Genomic DNA, 21,445 nt, shown 5'->3' with positions numbered 1-21,445 from the left:
ATGTCTCTGGTGTGTACCTAAGATTTAGTTCAGTCTCATAATAAAACGATTTATCAGCTAGCTAAATACTATCACTAATTACAATATTGATGTAATAACTACGATGTAACCATGGCAAATCATGACAATACATTTCTTGGTATGAATTTCGACAGTACTGGTAAGAAAAGGAGAATTTCAAATGACACTGGAATCATCTTGGGATTTAGAATACGACATTTTAGAACCATAGCCTTCTCTTAATCAGTTTATCGAGATACAAGTTGGTCGGTTTATTGGGTGGGGGGGCGGATCATCGGTTGTTTATCGAGGCCCAGTCGATTTTTAAATCGAGGGACCAGTCGATCGGTTAATGGAGAGATAATTCGATTGAAGGGGGGGCAGATGACCGGTTTATCGAGGGGACAGATGACCGGTTTATCGAGGGGACAGATTACCGGTTTATCGAGGGGCCAGTTCATCAGTTTATTGAGAGGCCATATGATCGCTTTACCGAGGGGACCAGTCGACCGCTGTGTCGAGAGGGGGGCAGTTGATCGCTTTATCGAGAGGGGGACAGTTGATCGGTTTATTGGGGTGGGGGATCAGTTAATTGGTTGACAGTTGATGTATCGATATATATTAGTTTAATTAGGTGTGTCACCTAACAGAGACTAGATTGGTCACGGTTTAGTTGAATTAATCTACTAGAATGCAAATACGCATGCTCAAAAGCTGTAATGGCGACTGTTGAACTTCACTGTGATAGTGCGCTTTACAACTCTATGTCGAAGGGTTTATACTTGGGGTCCGCCCAAGCTTTCAAATCTTTCGCCCAAGTTTTCTACTTGACCAAAGAATAGTTATGAGAAAAAAAACATGACAAAACAGTTATTTGACTTTGTTCAATTGACAGTTTTGTCGGATTTCTGTCTGTCTGTCTGTCTGTCTGTCTGTCTGTCTGTCTGTCTGTCTGTCTGTCTGTCTGTCTGTCTGTCTGTCTGTCTGTCTATCTGTCTGTTTACCCACTCGCCGACCCGCCCACGTGCTTGAGTCCTTCCGTCCGTCCGTCCATGCGTGCGTCTGTCTGTCTGTCTGTCTGTCTGTCTATGTATGTATGTATGTATGTACGTACGTACGTACGTATGTATGTGTGTATGTATGTATGTATGTATGTATGTATGTATGTATGTATGTATGTATGTATGTATGTATGTACGTATGTATGTACGTATGTATGTCATGGTCAAATTCTGCAATGTATTGTCATACGTATTAATGTCATATTATATTTCAACTGTATTGTTTACATGGAGTTAGCTGACTTAAGAAATAAACAATCAGACTATGTAGCCATGGTTTATTTTATTTTATTTTTCATTGTCTCATTATTAATGTATGCAACACATTGTACTTAGTGAAATATGTAAATCCCATTAGTGTTCGCCTTCTCGTATCATGTCTCTTGCATCAGCGTTAGGAAGGATGACATTGCAGGTGTATCCGATTAATAAAACAAAAAATACGTCCACGCTTCCTGCATCTAATACTTTGGGTTTTTAAATGTTCCAGTATATTCACAATATTGATCACATATCGCGTCTGCAACTCGTTCAAGTTAATATTGCATTTTTCAATCATCACCTTATTTTCAAGTTCAAAGTTTGTCCTCAAGAATGTTTATTCACCTATTTTCTATACTCCATTCATTTCTATACATCTGCTTTGATCAGAGTTTGTTCTCTAAGTATCATGTAGAGTATAAATATACCAAGACTTGCAAGACAGTGTTGATTGCTGAGAGAACTAAAACGTAATGTTGTCGATGAGGGCGTAGTGAAAGTTTTTTGTACAGATCTTGTGTTCATTGTTTTATATTCGAAAGATGCCATTCCATGACTAAACGACAAGGAACAGGAAGTGAAAGTGGATGTTATTTCTTTTCTTATTCAAGGTAGAACATCTGTCTTCCATCAACCTTTTCAATTCTTTCTAACAAGTTACGATTGTCCACTAGACTTGTATATTGCATTGTTGATACGAATACCGTATGTGTGTGTTTGTGTTTGTATGTGTGTATTTGTATGTGTCTGTGTTTGTGTATGTTTATGTGTATGTGTCTGTGTCTGTATGTATGTATGTCCATATTCATACTCATGCATTTACGAATTCTTCAAAGAGATAGCAGTCAAGGTAAAACAGAAAAACAATAATATTGGACAGCAAAATTATTCATCACACACACGATAAGAAAACATACAATTGTCTGTCTGTCTGTCTGTCTGTCTGTCTGTCTGTATGTATGTATGTATGTGTGTGTGCGTGCGTGCGTGCGTGCATCTATCTATCTATCTATCTATCTATCTATCTATCTATCTATCTATCTATCTATCTATCTATCTATCTATCTATCTACCTACCTACCTACCTACCTACCTACCTACCTACCTACCTACCTACCCACCCACCTACCTAACTATATGTTGGCCAGATTCTAGGAAGATATATTCTATCTATAGATCATGTAGATAGAATACAGTAAACTCGTACACACAGAAATATTCTATCTGTCTAGAACTAACACACTCACGTAAGACGGTGTAAAGTTGGCTTACGGGGGTTTCCTGCATTATTGATTACGGTGTATTTTAGTATGTTACTGTACAAATACACTGACAGCGTTCGACTTCGGTAGTTCTCCTTGCTGACAAGAGACTTTGTTTTTTGAGCGCAAAATGTTGTTAGTCTGTCAGTGACAAGTATTAACTGACGGAGTATAATCGTCACGTCACGGCGCAATCGGGGGAGGGGGATGTGTGAATAGATAAGTACACTCATAGACCCTCCACCACGGTGGATGGTCTGTGGTACGCTTGAATGCACGTATTTAAAACGATCGTGAGTGTAATTCAGTGAAAATATTCTATATATTCCTTACGTAAAACATTTGAAATCGTGTAGGATGGTTGGCATTCCATCGACTGCGAAAATCCACCCTAATTCGTTTACTGCCAAAGTGTTAATTATTTATTGTGTGTTAATTAAGTTTATTTAATTATGTTATAAAAAATCTAATCACTATGCAAATTGAAGAATCTAATTAAGAACTTAGTTTGTGTACATAACCTCGAAAGGAAGCTTACATTATCAACGCAAAGATTAAAGTTTGGAAATGTATATCAGACCACAAATGTTGTATTTTTATTAGTAGCGTATTGATAATAATATCAATAATAATAATAATAATAATAATAATAAAGATGATGCTGATGATGATGATGATGATGGTGGTGGTGGTGGTGGTGGTGGTGGTGGTGGTGGTGGTGGTGGTGGTGGTGATGATGATGATGATGATGATGATGGTAATGATGATGATGATGATGATGATAATATTGATAAAAATACCGCTACTACTACTAATAGTATGCAAATTAAATTCGTAAATTGAGCTAACAACAAATGAGTAACCGAAAGTGTATATACGTCACGTGATTCTTAAATCAGAAAACAAATACAATGACGGACTGCCCAATTATTAATACATGGCTTAACTATAACGCCGACAAATATATCATTAATTCTAAAAAAAAATCATTTTTTACTGTCAGGTAGAGAGCAAGTGACACACTTCAGAAAGTTAGTTATGGAACACTGTGTAAACTGTAGGCGAATGAGATTGACCTATACTTTAATTTATAGAGGAGAACTTAAACCTAGGATTTATACCTAATACTTTCGCTATACATTCATAATCTCATATTTCATTTTCATTGAGTTTGTTCTTTGTCAAACGTGTCGTCAAAAATCATGTACGACCTTTTTGCTCATCAAATGTGTCGTCGAAATCGTGTACGAACATTTCGCGCTAAAAAGAAACATTTCCTTTTCTCTTATCTACCTTCAACTGTTTTTAGAACACATCAAAACAAATGCAATGAAAGTAATACCAAATGCAAATTCTGAAGAAAACAAAAACTAACTAGATGTAAACTGAATACCTTCTGTAAGGGCAAAACCTAAACAGTTTTGTTCCCACACAACTAAAAGCTATGTCAGCAAGCTCTATAGGACATGTATACTTTGTTTTGGTTGATGTTTCTACCAAACTATATGGAATTTGAAGTGTTTTCTTTAGATATATCCTAGTTACCGAAATCATTAATTATGAAAATGACTTATTAAAACTATAAATTACATAAACAAGCTTTATAGGACACATGCGCTTATTAAGTTTGATGTATGCCATAAAATGTATGGAGTTTGAAGGGTGCATTCTTAAGATATATCCTAATTACAGAAAAACATTAATTATGCAAATTACTCACGAATATTCGTGAATGTTTACTAAACCTAATAAGTTCATACGCAAGATGTGGGGAAAGTTTCATTAGACTTGATGAGTTTTGTTTAGAGATATCATGTTCACAGACAGACAGACAGACAGACAGACAGACAGACAGACAGACAGACAGACAGACAGACAGACAGACAGACAGACAGACAGACAGAGACAAAAGCATAAAATATGTTCTTTCCTTACAGAGGTAAAAACGGACGAATTAAACTAGAAATCGTCAATGACCACAGTATCAATAAAAGTAAACTATTTTAAGGTGTACAGCTGAATAATCTACGTCGAAGGTGAAAGGTTGTTTCAAGGAGAATGGAATTTAAATTCCCCGTTAATACTTTTGGGAGCAATTAATCAAGTTGAATAAATACATGAAATATTCTAGGCAAACGAAAAATACAAAGTGGTTGTGTGTATTATTCTACACGTACGTGTCATTTTTCAACATCTCTAACAATCGTATTCCGTCATTTAATGAAAAGTCCTCTTAAATTACACAAACAAATACGCAATAAAGTTATATTTAGAATTCACAATTTGCACTTCTTTCATATATTATATCATATCAATAATATACGTTTTCTGTAAGGCGTGACGTGTTTACACAATACAGGTGTGAAGCATGCGTGATCAACAGCTAAAATAAGGCTTGGGTTTACACCAGCACTAAAATAGAAATCGGTTGTTTGAAATATCGCAGGTTCTAACCAGCTGTGGTGGTTGTGTTTTATATGATAGACGAGTTGAAAACGAACCTGTAAACCTAACAGGCATTAATATAAACAAATCTACGTCGTGGACATTACCGGGCTAGTTTTAATCACTTCAAAAAGATAAAGAAATGATGTACACATGTACGATATAACACTTTGATGAATCGAACATATTTTGACTTTGTGTTTCCATCACGGTAAAAATAAATGTAGCCTCGATCAACTGAAATTAATTAATCAGAGCTGATTTAAGGGATATGGTAATCCCAATGGTAAGCAAGAAATGACAAAACTGTTCAAATCATGGCATTGATAAAACGTCGGTATGGAACGACAGTCTCCCCCGAAAGGCATTCTAAAAACCATAAAAAGGACGATTTCCTTCAAATTGATGAATGACATGAAAAATTAAAACGCTATCAATCGGGTATAATTCAAATGATTCTTATTTGACAGCCAGAGAGACTAATGGAGAAGTGAAAGACGTCCTAAAAGTACTATTTATTTACAATGTGCCATTACTTGCATGTTTTAAGGGCTGCATTAACCATGACAAATTTACTTTCCATACCTTTGTTTACAATATACGAACAAGCCTTGCAGCAGAAAGTGGGCTCATCTGCATGTTTTTTCGGATATATACTGGTATAAAATTCAGCGTGAAGCCGACTGATATTTATTATTAATTGGTCTACAATAAATGTAAATGCTATAATTATGAAATAACCATGTCGGCCATTATGGATCCTCTAACCTCATCAGGGTATTAATGTTACGGATTTTATTGAAAGAAAATCCACTTTATTTTTTACTACTGTAATACATGGTTGGGGTCAAATTACAATAATGTCATCTGCTTTGATGAATTATATGTATCGCGTGTATGTTTTAGTGATGTACGCGTGTATTGACACAATTTCATGATTGCACGTCAACTCGTATAGATTTATGGCCATAAATATGCAAAAATGATTGAAATTAAAACATAGTGTGAAACCTCCATAGTGACAAGGTTGCATTCTCTGTGTTAAACTCAATAGTGATAACAACGTAAGTACTCTACATCTGATAAGTGCGAACGGGAAATAGTTTCACCGATACTCACCTTTGAGTCGCCCATATTTCTAGTACACTTCTCAGCCGTATGTTCGGTCGTGTCGCCTTATTCCAACCACTAGAGTGGTGTCGGCTTCCTGGTCTTCGATAGTGTCATAAGCAGAGAGGTAGGCTTCGTTCCGTAATGTTCCTCACAGTACCGTACTAATTTGCATTTAGGACGACAACGAGTCGCTATCATATATGATGACTTCCGACTGTCACTGCTATCCACAGGCACACGACACGGCTTGCTCTTGGGACCAATAAAACTGGTACGGATAATGCTAAATTGTAGATATCATCGGCCGCTAAAATTGACAGTTCCAGTACCGTAATTAAACCTCTGTATCGATCTGTCCGTAGTTGTGACGTCACTTCACAATTTATTGTCGATATTATTAAAGGAAAGAAAGCTTTTCCGTTAGAATGACATGGCGAATTATTTAATAGAAGCGGTAGTCAATACACCTACCAAGCAATCAAACGATTAGTGCCGCGGATACGTTCTCGCGAGATTTTACGATGTTTTGGATGTGTAATGCCTAGGAGGAATACAGAATACAATTTCCCCCCCTACATAACACCTGTCAAGACGACAAAATAAAAACATCGATTAAAAGATACTACAGGTTGCATATTCCAATCTGCTATATCATTATCTCTATCATATCAATTATCATATATATTTCAGTTTACAGTTTAAATGACCCTCTCTGTCGGGTTGCATTTGTTTCCCCCGGCCCTCCCCCATTTTTTTCTCTCTCTCTAACAAACAAACAAACACACACACACACACACACACACCCACACGTATAATTTTCAACCAATTTCATTATAATGAATGATAATAATAATGATGATAATGATAATAATGATGATTTTTTTATATAGCACTTTCCCACACTGTACTGAAAACCCTTCAATATGATTAGCCCAGCACGGACAGCGGGACAGCGACACTTTATACTTCGTTCCTGGGAAACATACAATCCATTGCAACCTCTGTAAGCAGATAGGATTAAAGCAACCGTTTCAACCTCTACCCTACCAGGTCCCCAATTGTACAGCTGGATTGACTGAGTCACAGTCATTGTTCAAATCTTGCCCAAGGACTTTAGACATTCAGAAACAAACGGCAGCGACGGGGTTCGAACCTGCAACCTACAAATTCAAAGCCAGTCACGTCACTCTAGGAATTCCACCACCACGTCTCTTCCTGTTATTCACGTTAAGTCAGTCATTTAAGATATTAGCATAACCGTAAAATATTGACAATAACGTGACTGTATAATTTACATGAGCTGACATAGACTGCCACTAGTCCCTTGAGGCAGTTTTTTTGCGATGAATAATTCAAAATTTAAACACAAATTGCTGCATACATTTTTATCATTGATTCAGTTTTATTTATTAATTTCCGTCGAAAGTACTCCACAAGTGGTGACACCACAATGACAGCATACAATTTATTCTAAATTAGATCATTGCCAACAAAATTAGAGAAATTCGCAAGTAGACTTGTTCTAGGTCTTACACTAATGGTCTGACAATCACTAGTATCCTAATCTACCCATCTGAATCATTTTAAAAGCCGTATCAACCAGACCGTATTCGTTTTAAAATGTCAAAGAAATCCACAACAATATTCTACAAGTTTTACATGGAATACTTTTACAGAAAATCTCATTACATCGAAAAAACGTCAACACGTTTGACATGATTTTGCAGAAAATCTCACCAGATTGAAAAACATCAACACGCTTTATATACTACGAGATACATAAAGACAATACATATTGTATATTCCCCTTCTTAATAACCACAGTGACACATTTAGCAATCAAGACTATAAACCGAGTTACTTAAAATCGCAATCTCTTGCCAACAGGAGTCTTGTATATTTTCAGAATGAAGTACTTCAGAAATTTATTTTACAGTGACACGGCCTCGGATGAAATGCCCCATTAAAGTAATCATCGTATGATATGCAAACTGACTAGAATAATTCGTATAAAAATAACCGGGACTTGACACAGTGTACATTGATATGCTATATGCACAGACAACTGATGAGACCGTATCAAATGGGTGGAAAGTCACACTCTGTTGAAGAGACACTGGACAGTGTGACGGCTTGTTAACACATCGGTTCATATATACACACTTTGCTGGTTGTGAACGGAATATCAACTGCGTATCGAGAACTGTATGCCCCTAATCATGACACGCTTTACAATGCCAGGAGTCAAAATTCATTAAATATCAATCTAAAATCTCTATACATACAGCTGTGTGTAAATTGTGATAATGGTAAGCTTATATCTTATATGTCAGTGCGTAGCAACAGGACGGTATTATATAGTTGGGATCATTGTTCAAAACTATTCCGAGATAGGAACAAAATGTGGTAATCAACCATGATCAATTCCATACCAACATAATATAAGTCACGGTGTTAGATAATTTTAGGGAATACAAAGACTGTAAAAATATTTACAGTAAGGCTAACTTCACGGTTGAGGTGTTCCAGTTTACACAAGGAGAGTTATGACTGTGCAGGAAATGGATCAATTCGAAATCGTAATAAAATCCAAAGATGATGTACCACACAAACAGCAACTATGAGGTGTTTGGGTTGAATAAAAAAACATGTATAATTTAACCAGCAACTATTGACTGTACAACTGTATTTCTATCTGTGTCTATCTATGTCTTTCACTTCCCTTTCTCACTATGTCTGTCTCTGTCTGTCTGTCTGTCTGTCTGTCTGTCTGTCTGTCTGTCTGTCTGTCTGTCTGTCTGTCTGTCTGTCTGTCTGTCTGTCTGTCTGTCTGTCTGTCTGTCTGTCTGTCTCTCTCTCTCTCTCTCTCTCTCTCTCTCTCTCTCTCTCTCTCTCTCTCTCTCTCTCTCTCTCTCTCTCTCTCGCCCGCACGCTCGTTGTCATGATAACCTTTCTGCCCCGATTTAACATATTCTATATTTTGTACATGGTGTAATGTGTCTCACGATGACATCAATCGTAGTCAAGTTATTTACTGATAAGATCACCGACCGCTATCATCATCCTGGATTAGTGTCTTCAAAGACGACCTACTCACCTACCTAACCTAGATTACTGTCTTCCAAGACAACTAACAATATGAATGTAGAAGCAGTGGGCAACACTCTGTGATATCAAAGTCACTCAGCGTGTGTTGCTGAATAGTAAAGCATGCTGAACTGTTCCAGATTTAGCCAATTTTTCAACTTGAATTGTTTAGTTATTAACGTTGTCTGTTATCTTCATAGAAAAACTTGCTTGCTATTGCTATAGCATGTCTGGAACTATTTACAAATAAACTGACACTTGAAAATTGGCTATATCAGATATAATTAACCATGGATAAAGACAGACACGTTTTCCGTAAATACACGCAATATCAAATTTAGACTTCAAAATGACTTTTCTGTTGGTGACCTTGACATCTAACCTTGTTCCAATTTTAAGATTATTGCTAATTCAAGATTGACAAGTATGGAAAGTTTTGGCCTACTATTATTATAGTTGTTGGAGAATTTGCATGTAAAAATACAATACGGTTTCAATATTATAATTACCTATGCTGGAGTGACCTTTAAATGGGAATCCATACTTCATTAATATCATGATTATAGACAGGTTCATCACGTTTTACACAACACAATGATCACCTATGCAACTTCTCTTAATATTTTCACAAAGATATAATACGACTTGAAGAAAGCAAAGGTCGGATATAATATTATACCCCAGGGCACACTCCTACATAAAATTACATGTTATTAAATACTCATTACATTATGTTCTGATTAATGTTGTTATATTTTATAACTTTAAATAATAACACCCTTTATTAATTTATAAAGTGAATAATCCAACGCTATTGTAAATCAATTGACGTCGACACATTCATCAAAATAATTATCTACATTTCTGTGGTCAAATTTATGTTTCACGTCATTTGAATTTGAAAAAAAAACGTCTCTAACTTAGGCAGGCGTGTATCGTCATAAAGCGTCTATTCATATCACCATAAATTTGCAAGCATACTGTTCAAATATCGGCTGCAAGGACAAAATGTTTTGTGTTGAATGTACAGTAGATTGATATTATACACAATGCTGTAAGCGTGCATACATATACAGTAAACAATGGAACATTTGTTGCTTCCTCGGATCTATGACCATGACTATGACTGCGGTCAGGATGACACGGACATTGACCGAATCGATATGTGTTCGTCATCACAGGAGTGTCGTGATCGACTACGCCCTCCTGCGGCAAATCATTTTGAAACAATCGTAGTGTATTCTGGCATATTTGTAAAGACTTGACAATAAGTATGAAACTGGGACAATGTTTGGGGGCTTTATTCCAATTAATCTCCCCGGTTGAATTGAAGTGGAATTAATTTCCCATAAAAGATATAAACATACAAATAACTAGTACACATTAACATCCAAAAAGAAAATGATTTAAAGTTGTGGGTGAGAGACTAGAAAATAGCTTTGAGAAAGCAGTCGGCCATTATATTTTGAGTCATGAAGACTTCCTCTCAGCGAGTATTACGATCATGTGCAATAAACGAAAAGAAAGGCAGTTATTGAAGTTAGGTGGGAGCTTATTGTTTAGTGCATCATGAACAAAATGTCTAATTGAAACGCATATTGTTTATGTATGTCAAATATATGAACTTTTTGCCGCAGTTCAGACGAGGCATAGGTTATATGTTGGAAAATAAACAGTTACACTTTACGATGCTGGAACGTATCGATCCACTCCGTCTATGTTTATTGATGTGTGAATGTTCTTGAATAATCGATCAATAATTGTGCTCGTTTAAAATTTCTTCATTTCCTGGATAGTCTGGGTTGTCATTGGTAACCTTTTCTTTTCTTTATTAATCTGTCTATAGTGATCATAAATGTCGAAAGATGGTTGACTGCAATTAGAGAGACTAAAAAGCTGTAAAATTCTCCCGCGCCACTCCTTGGAAACCTCAAGTAGTGATGTTTTTTGGTATCGTGAAAATCTTATTAACCTTCATATTTTTCATATTTGAAGATGATGCTATCGCCATCTTTCGGGAAGTAACGATCAACCCCTGAAAGACACAGAATACATTTTGATTGAGTTTTATTATTTCAAAACAAGACTTCGGAGTACTGCGGTATACAGCGGTATATAGTGGTATTTAACGATATACAGCGGTATACATTGATATATAGTGGTATACGGCAATATATAGTCAGTGTAGTATAAAGTGGTATATAATGGTATACAACGGTATACAGTGGTATACAGTGGTGTTCCGTGTATTCTTCCAACTAGTCAGTTACTTGTTCAATCATGTTCTCTTGCCACTGAGTCGCCAGGTACATTATGTATTAGGATTTTACATAATCTTTTAGTAGACAGACTACGAGATTCTTTGTGTACAGTCTTTCAATAACGTATTACAAACTAGCCCAGATACACAAAATACTGACTTTCTGGTACACAACATTGTCAAGCCGAATATCCAATCTTTTGGCTTTTTACAAGCGGGTAACAAAATGACATTCTATTTTACCAAGGTTCTTTGCGCATACTCGACAAGTACCTTTTGAATAGCACCTAATATATGACCATTTTGTACTAAACTTAAATTTAAAGGCCCAGCTCGGGTAAGGATTGAAATCAAGGTGTGAAAAAACAGTGTTCTGGCAGATGTAGAGAAAAAGGTTGGTCCAGAACAGTCGAATAGTCCTATATAAACCTTTATGATTCCAGTCATAGATAATACGAGAACCTGGGATTGAATCCTAGGTCTTTAAACCAAAACAAGGAGTCAGTACATTGTCGTAAACCACAGCCTCGTTGCTTCAACAGAAATATGTGATCTGACTTTACGAGAATGGGTGAGTAACACACTATACGATTTCATACTATTATGTCTTTCAATGGTAAAACCAATGGTAAAATCTTTCTTGTGACTCATCGTGCTATCATGTTTTACAACTTATACAGATACGAGTACATAAAGATAAAAAAATGTATACAAATAGGATGTAGTACCTTCTGGCAGGAGACCATTTTTGTTGTATATGAACCAATATAGGTTTTCTTCTTTCGATTCATAGATACCAAGTATCGCCTTGATGTAGTGTCCACGCTCTTCCTCGACCTCCTCCTCAACTGCCTCGAAACTATAAGAGATAAATGATGCATTATTCAAAATTTGAAATGGTGATGTTTTTTTTTTGCTCTAGGTTCTGGCTTTACCTCCCACAAAGGGAAGTGTTCAGATAGCGATGTCTGTCCCTCCCTTCGTCTGTCTGTCTGTCTGTCTGTCTGTCTGTCTGTCTGTCTGTCTGTCTTTTCGTGTTTCTTATTTTTTAGTTATACATGTGAAATTGAAGGTTCGTCCCAGTACGATAATGCGACGCACGCACACACACACATACATACAGACACACACATACACACACACACACACACACACACACACACACACAACCCCCACCCACACACGGAGTGCCCGATTTGCTTTATTTACTTACCGTATATCTACTGGACTTGCCCTTTATTACTAGTAAGGTCTCTCTTGTTGTTATCTCGAATGACCGCTAAACGAAAGTGAATGTAAAAAAACATGCGCAGTAGATATTGACCTGAATTCTTCTAATATTAACTAGATTTAAACTGAATGCCTCCCGTAAGGGAATCACTAAATATGTAAATAACTCATAAAACTAAAAAAACTATGGTAACAGGCTTTGTTTTTTGGACAAGCATGCTTTCTTAGGTTAATGTATGTAAGAGTGTATGATACTGCTTAATTACTGAATATCATTCATTATTCAAAATACTCATTAAAGGAAAAAGTTGTAGCAACAAACTTCATAGGAGAGGTGCCTATTATCATGATGTACGTATCACATTATATGAAATTTGAACCTTGCATTTTTAAGATACAACCTAGTTACCTAAAATCATTAATTATGCAAATGTTTCATTAAAACTAAGCTATAAAAAAGATTTTATAGAACATATCCACTTTGTTATGGTTAACGTATGTACTAAATTGTATTGAAATTGAAGTATGCAGTCCATAAGATATAGCCTAATTACCGAAAATCATTAATTATGCAAATTATTCATTAACACTGTAAGGTACATCAACTAACTTTATAGGACATACACAATTTGTTATGGTTAATGTATGTACTGAATTGTATTGAAATTGAAGTATGCAGTCGTAAGATATAGCCTAATTACAAAGAATCATTAATTATGCAAATTATTCATTAACACTGAAAGGTACACCAACAAGGTTTACAGGACATATGTGATTGTTATGGTTAACGTGTGTACTGAATTATATTGGAATTGAAGTATGTATTCTTAAGATATAGCCTAATTACCAAAAATAATTAATTATGCAAATTATTCATTAACGCCATAAGATACATCAACGAATTTTATAGGACAAATGTATGTTGTTATGTTGAACGTATATACTAAATTATATTGAAATTGAAGTATGCAGTCTTAAGATATTGCATAATTAGTTGATTTCATTAATATGCAAATTTCTCTAATTAAACATTAACAGATCTGGCTCAAAACCTAATCAGGTCTAGCTATTACCCTAAAGATTATATATCCCAAATTTCATTACAATTGGGCCAGCCGATTTTTAGAAAATGATGACACAGACAGACAGACAGACAGACAGACAGACAGACAGACACACAGACACACCTTCCCCTTTTAATACCTCCCGTACCCTTACGGGAGGTAAAAACGACAACAGGCGGCACGGTCGACGACTTGCCTCTCTGAGCTGCGCATCCGAGTCTGAGGTACTGTCATCCTCGGCTTTTGTTCGGCAATCTCCGGAACACATGCAGAGCCGAGGTCTTGTTACAAGACTAATAATAGAGCGCCCCTCCCCCCCCCAAAAAAAAATAAATAAATAAATAAAAAATAAATAAATACATACAGTACGTATATCCTTAAGTGATCTTCAGTCTGGCAATGGTCTTTTTATCATTTTCAAAGTTTACAATTTAACATGTCAAGTGATCTATTATTTGCAATATGTCTTTGTATGATCATGATCAGATAATGTCGCTATTATCAAAACTTAATCAACATAGGTACATACATAGGAAAGATTATCGAGATAATTAGTCGTCCTCAACTTTCGTTATATTTGGAAGATTCAATATATGAACAGGAAGTAGTCGTAGGGTAAGTCCCTTTCATTCAACATTGTTTGTGCGTGTCACGTGTCACGACAATATTAATATTATCACGTTTAGGAAAATGTCAAATATATGCATACAACTTATCCAGCGGTGATTTGAAGGCGGTTTTGACAAGCCGAACTGATGTGGAAAGTGTGAGAAATGATCGTTTTTGCTGAGGGATGGCAGTTAGAGGATGAGATTAATTTGGAGTTGATAACAGACATACAGAACGTTTGCAAAGAATGTCGTTCATATATATAAGATGTAATGTGTTCAAAGAGTGGCCGACTCGGAGTTAAATCATTTGTGTGCTTTACTACGGTGCAAACGTGAGATGTCTAAAACTTTACAATCAGAAGTCATCAGAATGAACAACACTTTACAGCATAGAGTCAGTGACAATGCAGTAACAGTGACTGTAGAAAGGTCAAATGTATCAGACTGTCAAGGTGCAACATCAAATATTGTCAGAGAATTACAATGAAGCGAACTGATTCAATCGTTTGTTGGACAAGAACTTTAAAATCTAATGTGAAAGATTTCCGACATAATCGAAAGAATACCAACGGATCAAAGTGTTTTTCTGCAGATTAGTTTTCAGGTAGGGTAAAGTGTTTCCTAAGAGTGCCATGGGTGGTTATGTTTTGGTTATATTTCTTGATTTCAGAATTACATCGGATCGTTGAAATTTTCGTATCCCTCCGATATATCAAACACATAGTTCGAGATATAACTAACTAGACAGAGTGTTTAATAGTTGTATGTCTTAGTTGTCTGTGGAGAAATGAACATGGCTCGCATGGGTGTCAAGACAATAGGTACACTAATATCGTATGTCTGGAGATGTCATTCAAGTTCAAGTTTAGTATACTTTCTTTCATCTCCATGACGTTCATAATTATGCATGACCTATTGTTATCGTATAAGTTCATCTCATATGCGTGACTTATTGTAATTTAATTATTGTAACGACCATAGCGTCGCAGATTCAGCACTTGGCTTTTGACCGTCGAGCTGTGAGGGAGGCCGTTTTAGGCCGAACTCATCAGGGCTAGGATAAATAAAGTATATGTTCAAGTTCATACAACATATATCGTCTCGCATGCAGTTATCATTCTACTACAAGTCTTGCTGATTCCAAAGATTCCAATCTAGTGAGTAACGAAAACACACTTTCACCTCCTTATATATCTACAAATAAGAGAAATGACATCATTGAAATGAGCCATGAACGGACCTCGGTACACTGAGGTAGAGAATTCTGGGATTGGCGCCCAATTACACATGCTGATGTCATCATGTCATATCAATTAGTCTGACTATTCTTTCTACCTAATCCGTCTATTGTTCTGCCTGTAACAGTTCTGTAAGGTAGAAACACTAAATAAGCTCGATTTTATTTACATTATATATTTTATTCCTGTAAATAGAATACTTGCACTAATTGAGAGTTATATAACTTGTATATGGTAATATGATATATATAACATATATAAATTATATATACATATATGTGTCTGTCTGTCTGTCTGTCTGTCTGTCTGTGTGTATGTACTTCAGTTTGTTATATACAAAATGTATATATATATATATATATATATATATATATATATATATATATATATATATATATATATATATCCGTGTATGATACTTTTACTACTATAATCTATTTCAAAACAACAGTGATAAAGACCCGGGGGTAACTCCATGGGTAACATTACGGGGAGGCTCCTCACAAACATTGAAACCCAATGTGTTGTGATACCAATTTTATGCAAAAAGTATACCCTTTCTGATACCAAGTGCATTTTAATTAATCTAAGTACAATCGAACTGTACTTTATTGCCCTCAGACTGTTTCAGTCCATTATCACTATTATTATGTGTCGATGGAGGCACTATCAATCGAATGATACCATCATCAGCTATCTGTTGATTAGTATCATTAGTGACTGATTCTTGTCTGACTTGATGACGTTTTGGCCGTTTTACTTGAAGGTAGATACACCATGTTGAAACGCTTCCTTTGTTGACTGCATAGTCGCTGTTACTTAACGCCAGTTTTGATTCATCCGACCTTTTCTCATACCACTATCTCATGAAAAGTATACCCTTTCTGATACCAACCAGCATAAAAAACTGACCCCTTTTGCGCGGACCCTCCCCGTATTGCCGTCTATGAGTTGCCCCCGGGGATAAAGACACATCTTGAAAAAGTGTCAATATTCCCAAATAGCTTCAATTCAAGTGTAGTACCTTTCCAAGGATGTGCAGTTCTTGGTAGGCCAATGCAGACATCGAATGAATATTAAGACGATAATAGTGTTAATAGTTTTATTTTAAATAACATGGTCATAATCATTGCCTATATATAAAAAATGAATTTGATAAATTGTGCCCCGGATGCAATCATAATTGCAGTCACAGTGATTTGTAAGAGTCTTTCCCTGTGACATTTGATTAATATCTCTAAAGATTATTTCGTTGTGAGATTAGCCTTTGAAAATTTAAGGGCTGATGAGAAAGTGTACAGATTATTAGATTAAGTTAAATGACATGGCATGTTATTTACGACTGCACATGTCAGCATGACAAGTAATCATTAAAATATATCAAGTACATCATTATATTGGACATTAATTATTATATAAAATGTTGTACAAAATTTAAAATTATTCGTTACATTTTTGCTCTTTAAAGTGGTACAAGCTGAGTTTGTAAACATAAAACCTCAAATAAACTGTAATCCCACCAAATTTCAGTCAAATCTGCTCAGTACTTTTAGCCCTAATTTGTATATCAGTGATGAGATCATATCAAAAATACATCTTAATCTATACACCCCTTAGAACGTTCCCTCCACATATCAGCCGCATCTTCTTAGTAATTTTGGAATTATAGATTTTTGACCCAAAAGACACATGTTAGCCCTAATTTGCATATCACTAATGGGATCATCGTGTCATGAACAATTTTTAAACAAAACACCACCAAGAACATTCCCGCCAAATTTCAGGCCAATCTGCCCAGCAGTTTTGGAGTTTCGGTTTTTTGACCAAACATCACACTATTTGACCCAAACCGCACAACTCTGATGCGATCATTTTCATTTGAACAATTTCCCATCTACACGCACCAAGTAATGTCCCCACCAAATACCAAGGCAATCAGTCTGGCAGTTTTTGACTTTAAGTCGTTAACACACACACACACACACACACACACATTTCATAATACCTATAGCACTACTGAACCTCAGTTCGGTTGTGCTAAAAATCATACAGTGCGATCACGCGATTTTGGAATTGCACTGCAGTGAAAATACCACTAGTATGCGTAAGATCTGGTATATATGTGTAATAATGTACACCATTGGTGTTATTGCTGCCCTTCATATACAATGTTACTACTATCATTTATGTCTGCCACTTGTATCTGCCAAGACATGGAGATTAGATCGCTATTTTATGACTCAAAATCAAATTTAATTTGAAAGCAGTAATCAACACAAGTATACTAATAGCAAAAATATGTCTGACTGAATATTCTCTTTAAATTTATGAACTAATCTTTAGATTAGTTTCTTAAAGGTACAAGTTCATTTACTTTGCAATTTTTAGCACAACTTAACTAATAAGGTTCAGTAGTACTCTACACATGGTGTGTATGTGTGTGCGTGTGTGTGTGCGTGTGTGTGTGTGTGTGTGTGTGTGTGTGTGTGTGTACGACTTAAACTCAAAAAGTGTTGGACCAATTGCCTTGGTATTGGTGGAGACAATACATATGGAATCTAATTTGAATAATAGACAATAGATACATTCAATTTGATTTGCAACATTAGCATTCAATTTTCACAGGATGGGCGTTGTCCTTTTTTTTTTTTTTTTTTTTTTTTTTTTTTGTTTGAAACTTGTGCAAGCGCTTCCCTGAAAGACGTATCTTCTTCTGACATCTCTTTCAACCTCTTTTTGACAAACTGGGCAGTTTTAAAAGTGTCGCTGTATTTATATAACAAGACGTCACGAATTCGCTTTGACCAAATTCCAATATCTTCGTCGAGCTTAACGTCATTCAAGCCAACATCATTAACAATCATTGAACTTGCCGTGTGTTTGTCAAAGTGGCTATTCAGGAATTCGGCCAGCCCTGAATTTGCCGTGACCAGTACGGGAACACCTGCAGCTATGGCCTCAAGGCCAACCATACCGAACGGTTCGGAACGAGATGGCATCAAAAATAATCGAGTCTTTCTCATGTCATTAGCTATCTTCTTTTGTGAACCATACTCCATTGGCCAAACCTGCAAATATTTGGATGTTCGATGCTTTCGAATAAATGCTAAGCTGTCTGCCTGTTTTTCTGGAGGAATTCCACGAATCCGCCATACAACATTGGATTGATAGGTATCGTGGAACGTGTAGGCAACTTCTCCGAGTGCTGCTGCTGCAATATCATAACCTTTCAGATTTTCTACATTCGATATGCGACCAACTGTTAATATGTGATATGGATCATTTTCTTTGAATGGAAGAACATCCATTTCGAAAAAAACTTGGCTTGGTCGTGGGATATACTGTTTGTGGTTCACATCCATCCCGTGGAACTCCATCTGAAAATTTCTGAAGATTTTTGGGCCAACTGAAAACACGCTGTTTGCAACTGACGCACGATCTGTTATTCTATCCACTTTGTCTTCAATCGTTCCTATATTGTAGGAAGATCTGTGAAAGTCGGTATCCTGTGGTATGACATGGATAAAGAGAAATACCTCAGCACTTGGGAAACGATTTTTTTGGATACTCAGAGCCCCTACTGATGTAATTGGGACATGGCCAATGATAACATCAAAACTGGACTCCAATTCTAAACATGGGAAGTGTAATATGCTATGATACAAATTAAGTGCGTCAAGGTTTGGCGGTACGTTTTCCAGTATATCGGCTATGAGAATAGTAATTCCATTCTGTGTAGCATCTTTCATATCCTCTTCAGTGGCTCCTAGTGCTGTCACAAAAACATTATAGCCAGCATCTTTGGCTTGAATCGCTATCTCGCGGTGTAAAGCAGATATCCCTCCCTTAGACGTCCCCCATTCATCATTTATGATCAAAATGCTCTTCCTGTAAATATTATAAACATAAAATACGTTGTACTTATTGTGTCAATAATCAATTAAGCTTCCGACTTACATATTAGGTATCAATTGAATATAAGATTGTTTTACGAAATTAGACTTGCTAAATCAATAATAATATTGAAGAAGATGGAATATGATATCATGACATTGTATGGCAAGTGAGCTGGAGGTACTGGTTAAAAAGTTGAGAAATCCACTAAATATCTTCCCTATTTATATCTTTCTCTGTGCAATTGGCAGGAAAGGTACCAATGCCTAATCAATGCCATACTGTCAATGCTATGACAAGTAAAGGTATTACATTTTGCTAATCGATAGCCATGACTGTTTCTCTATCAAATGGAAGATTCGAGACTGCTGATATTTAGGTCTGGCCTTTTACTTGAGCATCACAACTGGAGCAGTTTACCTTTTTACTCAAATAAATTAGCTAATTGTCTTTTTCTATTCATAAAAGAGTTTGCGATGTAACTTATTTTTTAGGAAAGAGATTGTCCCCAAAATAATGCTTTTAATTTGTGATCTCTTTGACGCCATTTTGTTGCTATGCATTGTGGGTAATTATCTTCTTATTATCTCTTAATATATAGGATTCATGTATTAAAGTGGCCAAAAAAATGAAAAATGGCTATTTCTATTTCCATTTTAATCAACACAAAAACTTGACTATGTTTTTATTCTGTCACTATTACACCCAATGCATGTAATCTAGCAACAGCTATATAAACATTTTTGTTCCAGGCTTGGTTGAAAGAATTGTAAAAACAACGTTCAACAACCAAGACCAAGTCCATTTCTGTACCTCATTTATGGCCAAACAAACTTTTAAAATGTATTAAAAGTGTACTTTGGCATATACTGGAAGGGATTTGTAAACCAACTTGGTAATCACTTTTAATAACAAATAAACACAAGTAATCAAATGGTGTTTCAATATATGGGGATGTGACTGACACATGTCATAGATTGCACATGATGCAGTAAGTACGCAACACAGTACGAATCTCATTTTATTAACATTTTATTAACCTTAAATCCAAATCAAATACATATTTCTCATTCACATAACTACTTTGACTCAAAATATTACTCTTTTAGTCAGTATTTTTGATAATGGTGTACTATAATATATATATATATATATATATATATATATATATATATATATATATATATATATATATATATATATATATATATATATATATATATATATATACATACATACATACATACTTTAGTAAGAGATTGAAATGAGGTTTATATTGTTGTCATGCAAGGAGAACTAGTGACTTAAGTAAATTAATTAAAACATAAAGTTTTGTGTGATGATAAGCATAACAACATTCCTACCTTTGTACAGTGTCAGAGCTAGTAGTTTCGACACCATATCCTGTTTTCTTACTATGGTGTGATCTTGACCCTTCACTGGTATTCCTTACAGGGGTATCTTCAGAAGTGACCACTAGTTGTATACAAAAAATAGTACATTTGGTTAACAGAATTACATCCTACCATTATCCACATGTATATAAACAGTTGAGCAGACAGACATACATATATCTATCTATATGTGTGTACACATATATGTACATATTGATAAAGGCGTCTGACTGGTGAGAACAGTGAAATGTATTATTTACATATTTATTTGCCACAAGTTGAAAAGAAAACAAAATTGACATATCAAATGAGGAAAAGGAATTAGTTAAATAAAAACATTATTAATGAAAAGTAAACAAAAATAATTTAAACTTCTGGCTTGAGCACAAAAATAATTTGTTCAAACTAGTTAGGTTTGTGGCCCAAGGAAAACATATACAATAATTTAAACATATAACATAAATAAATGTAAAAGAACAAAAATAAAAAACCCTGACATATGGGTTTCAGTATCATTTGGATGAG

General features: G+C 35.5%; 2 protein-coding genes across 2 annotated transcripts in view; both read right to left on the bottom strand.

Annotated features, from left to right (window-relative positions):
* LOC144449171 (transcobalamin-2-like) overlaps nt 1–6,249 on the bottom strand; it is a 50,106-nt gene extending 43,857 nt beyond the window's left edge. Inside the window, exon 1 of the mRNA XM_078139670.1 lies at nt 6,149–6,249. Within this exon, the coding sequence (XP_077995796.1) occupies nt 6,149–6,163 (15 nt within the window). The 5' untranslated portion in view covers nt 6,164–6,249. The remainder of the gene's footprint in view (nt 1–6,148) is intronic.
* An 11,850-nt stretch (nt 6,250–18,099) lies between these two features.
* The window catches only part of LOC144448948 (uncharacterized), a 14,447-nt gene continuing 11,101 nt past the window's right edge, over nt 18,100–21,445 (bottom strand). Inside the window, exons 9-10 of the mRNA XM_078139333.1 lie at nt 20,891–21,002; nt 18,100–19,520 (exon numbers count right to left, since the gene is read on the bottom strand). Of these exons, the coding sequence (XP_077995459.1) occupies nt 18,245–19,520; nt 20,891–21,002 (1,388 nt within the window). The 3' untranslated portion in view covers nt 18,100–18,244. The remainder of the gene's footprint in view (nt 19,521–20,890; nt 21,003–21,445) is intronic.

The sequence above is a fragment of the Glandiceps talaboti genome, chromosome 18, assembly GCF_964340395.1.
Source record: "Glandiceps talaboti chromosome 18, keGlaTala1.1, whole genome shotgun sequence".
Lineage (NCBI taxonomy): Eukaryota > Metazoa > Hemichordata > Enteropneusta > Spengelidae > Glandiceps > Glandiceps talaboti.
This window is presented reverse-complemented; position numbering and strand designations above follow the sequence as displayed.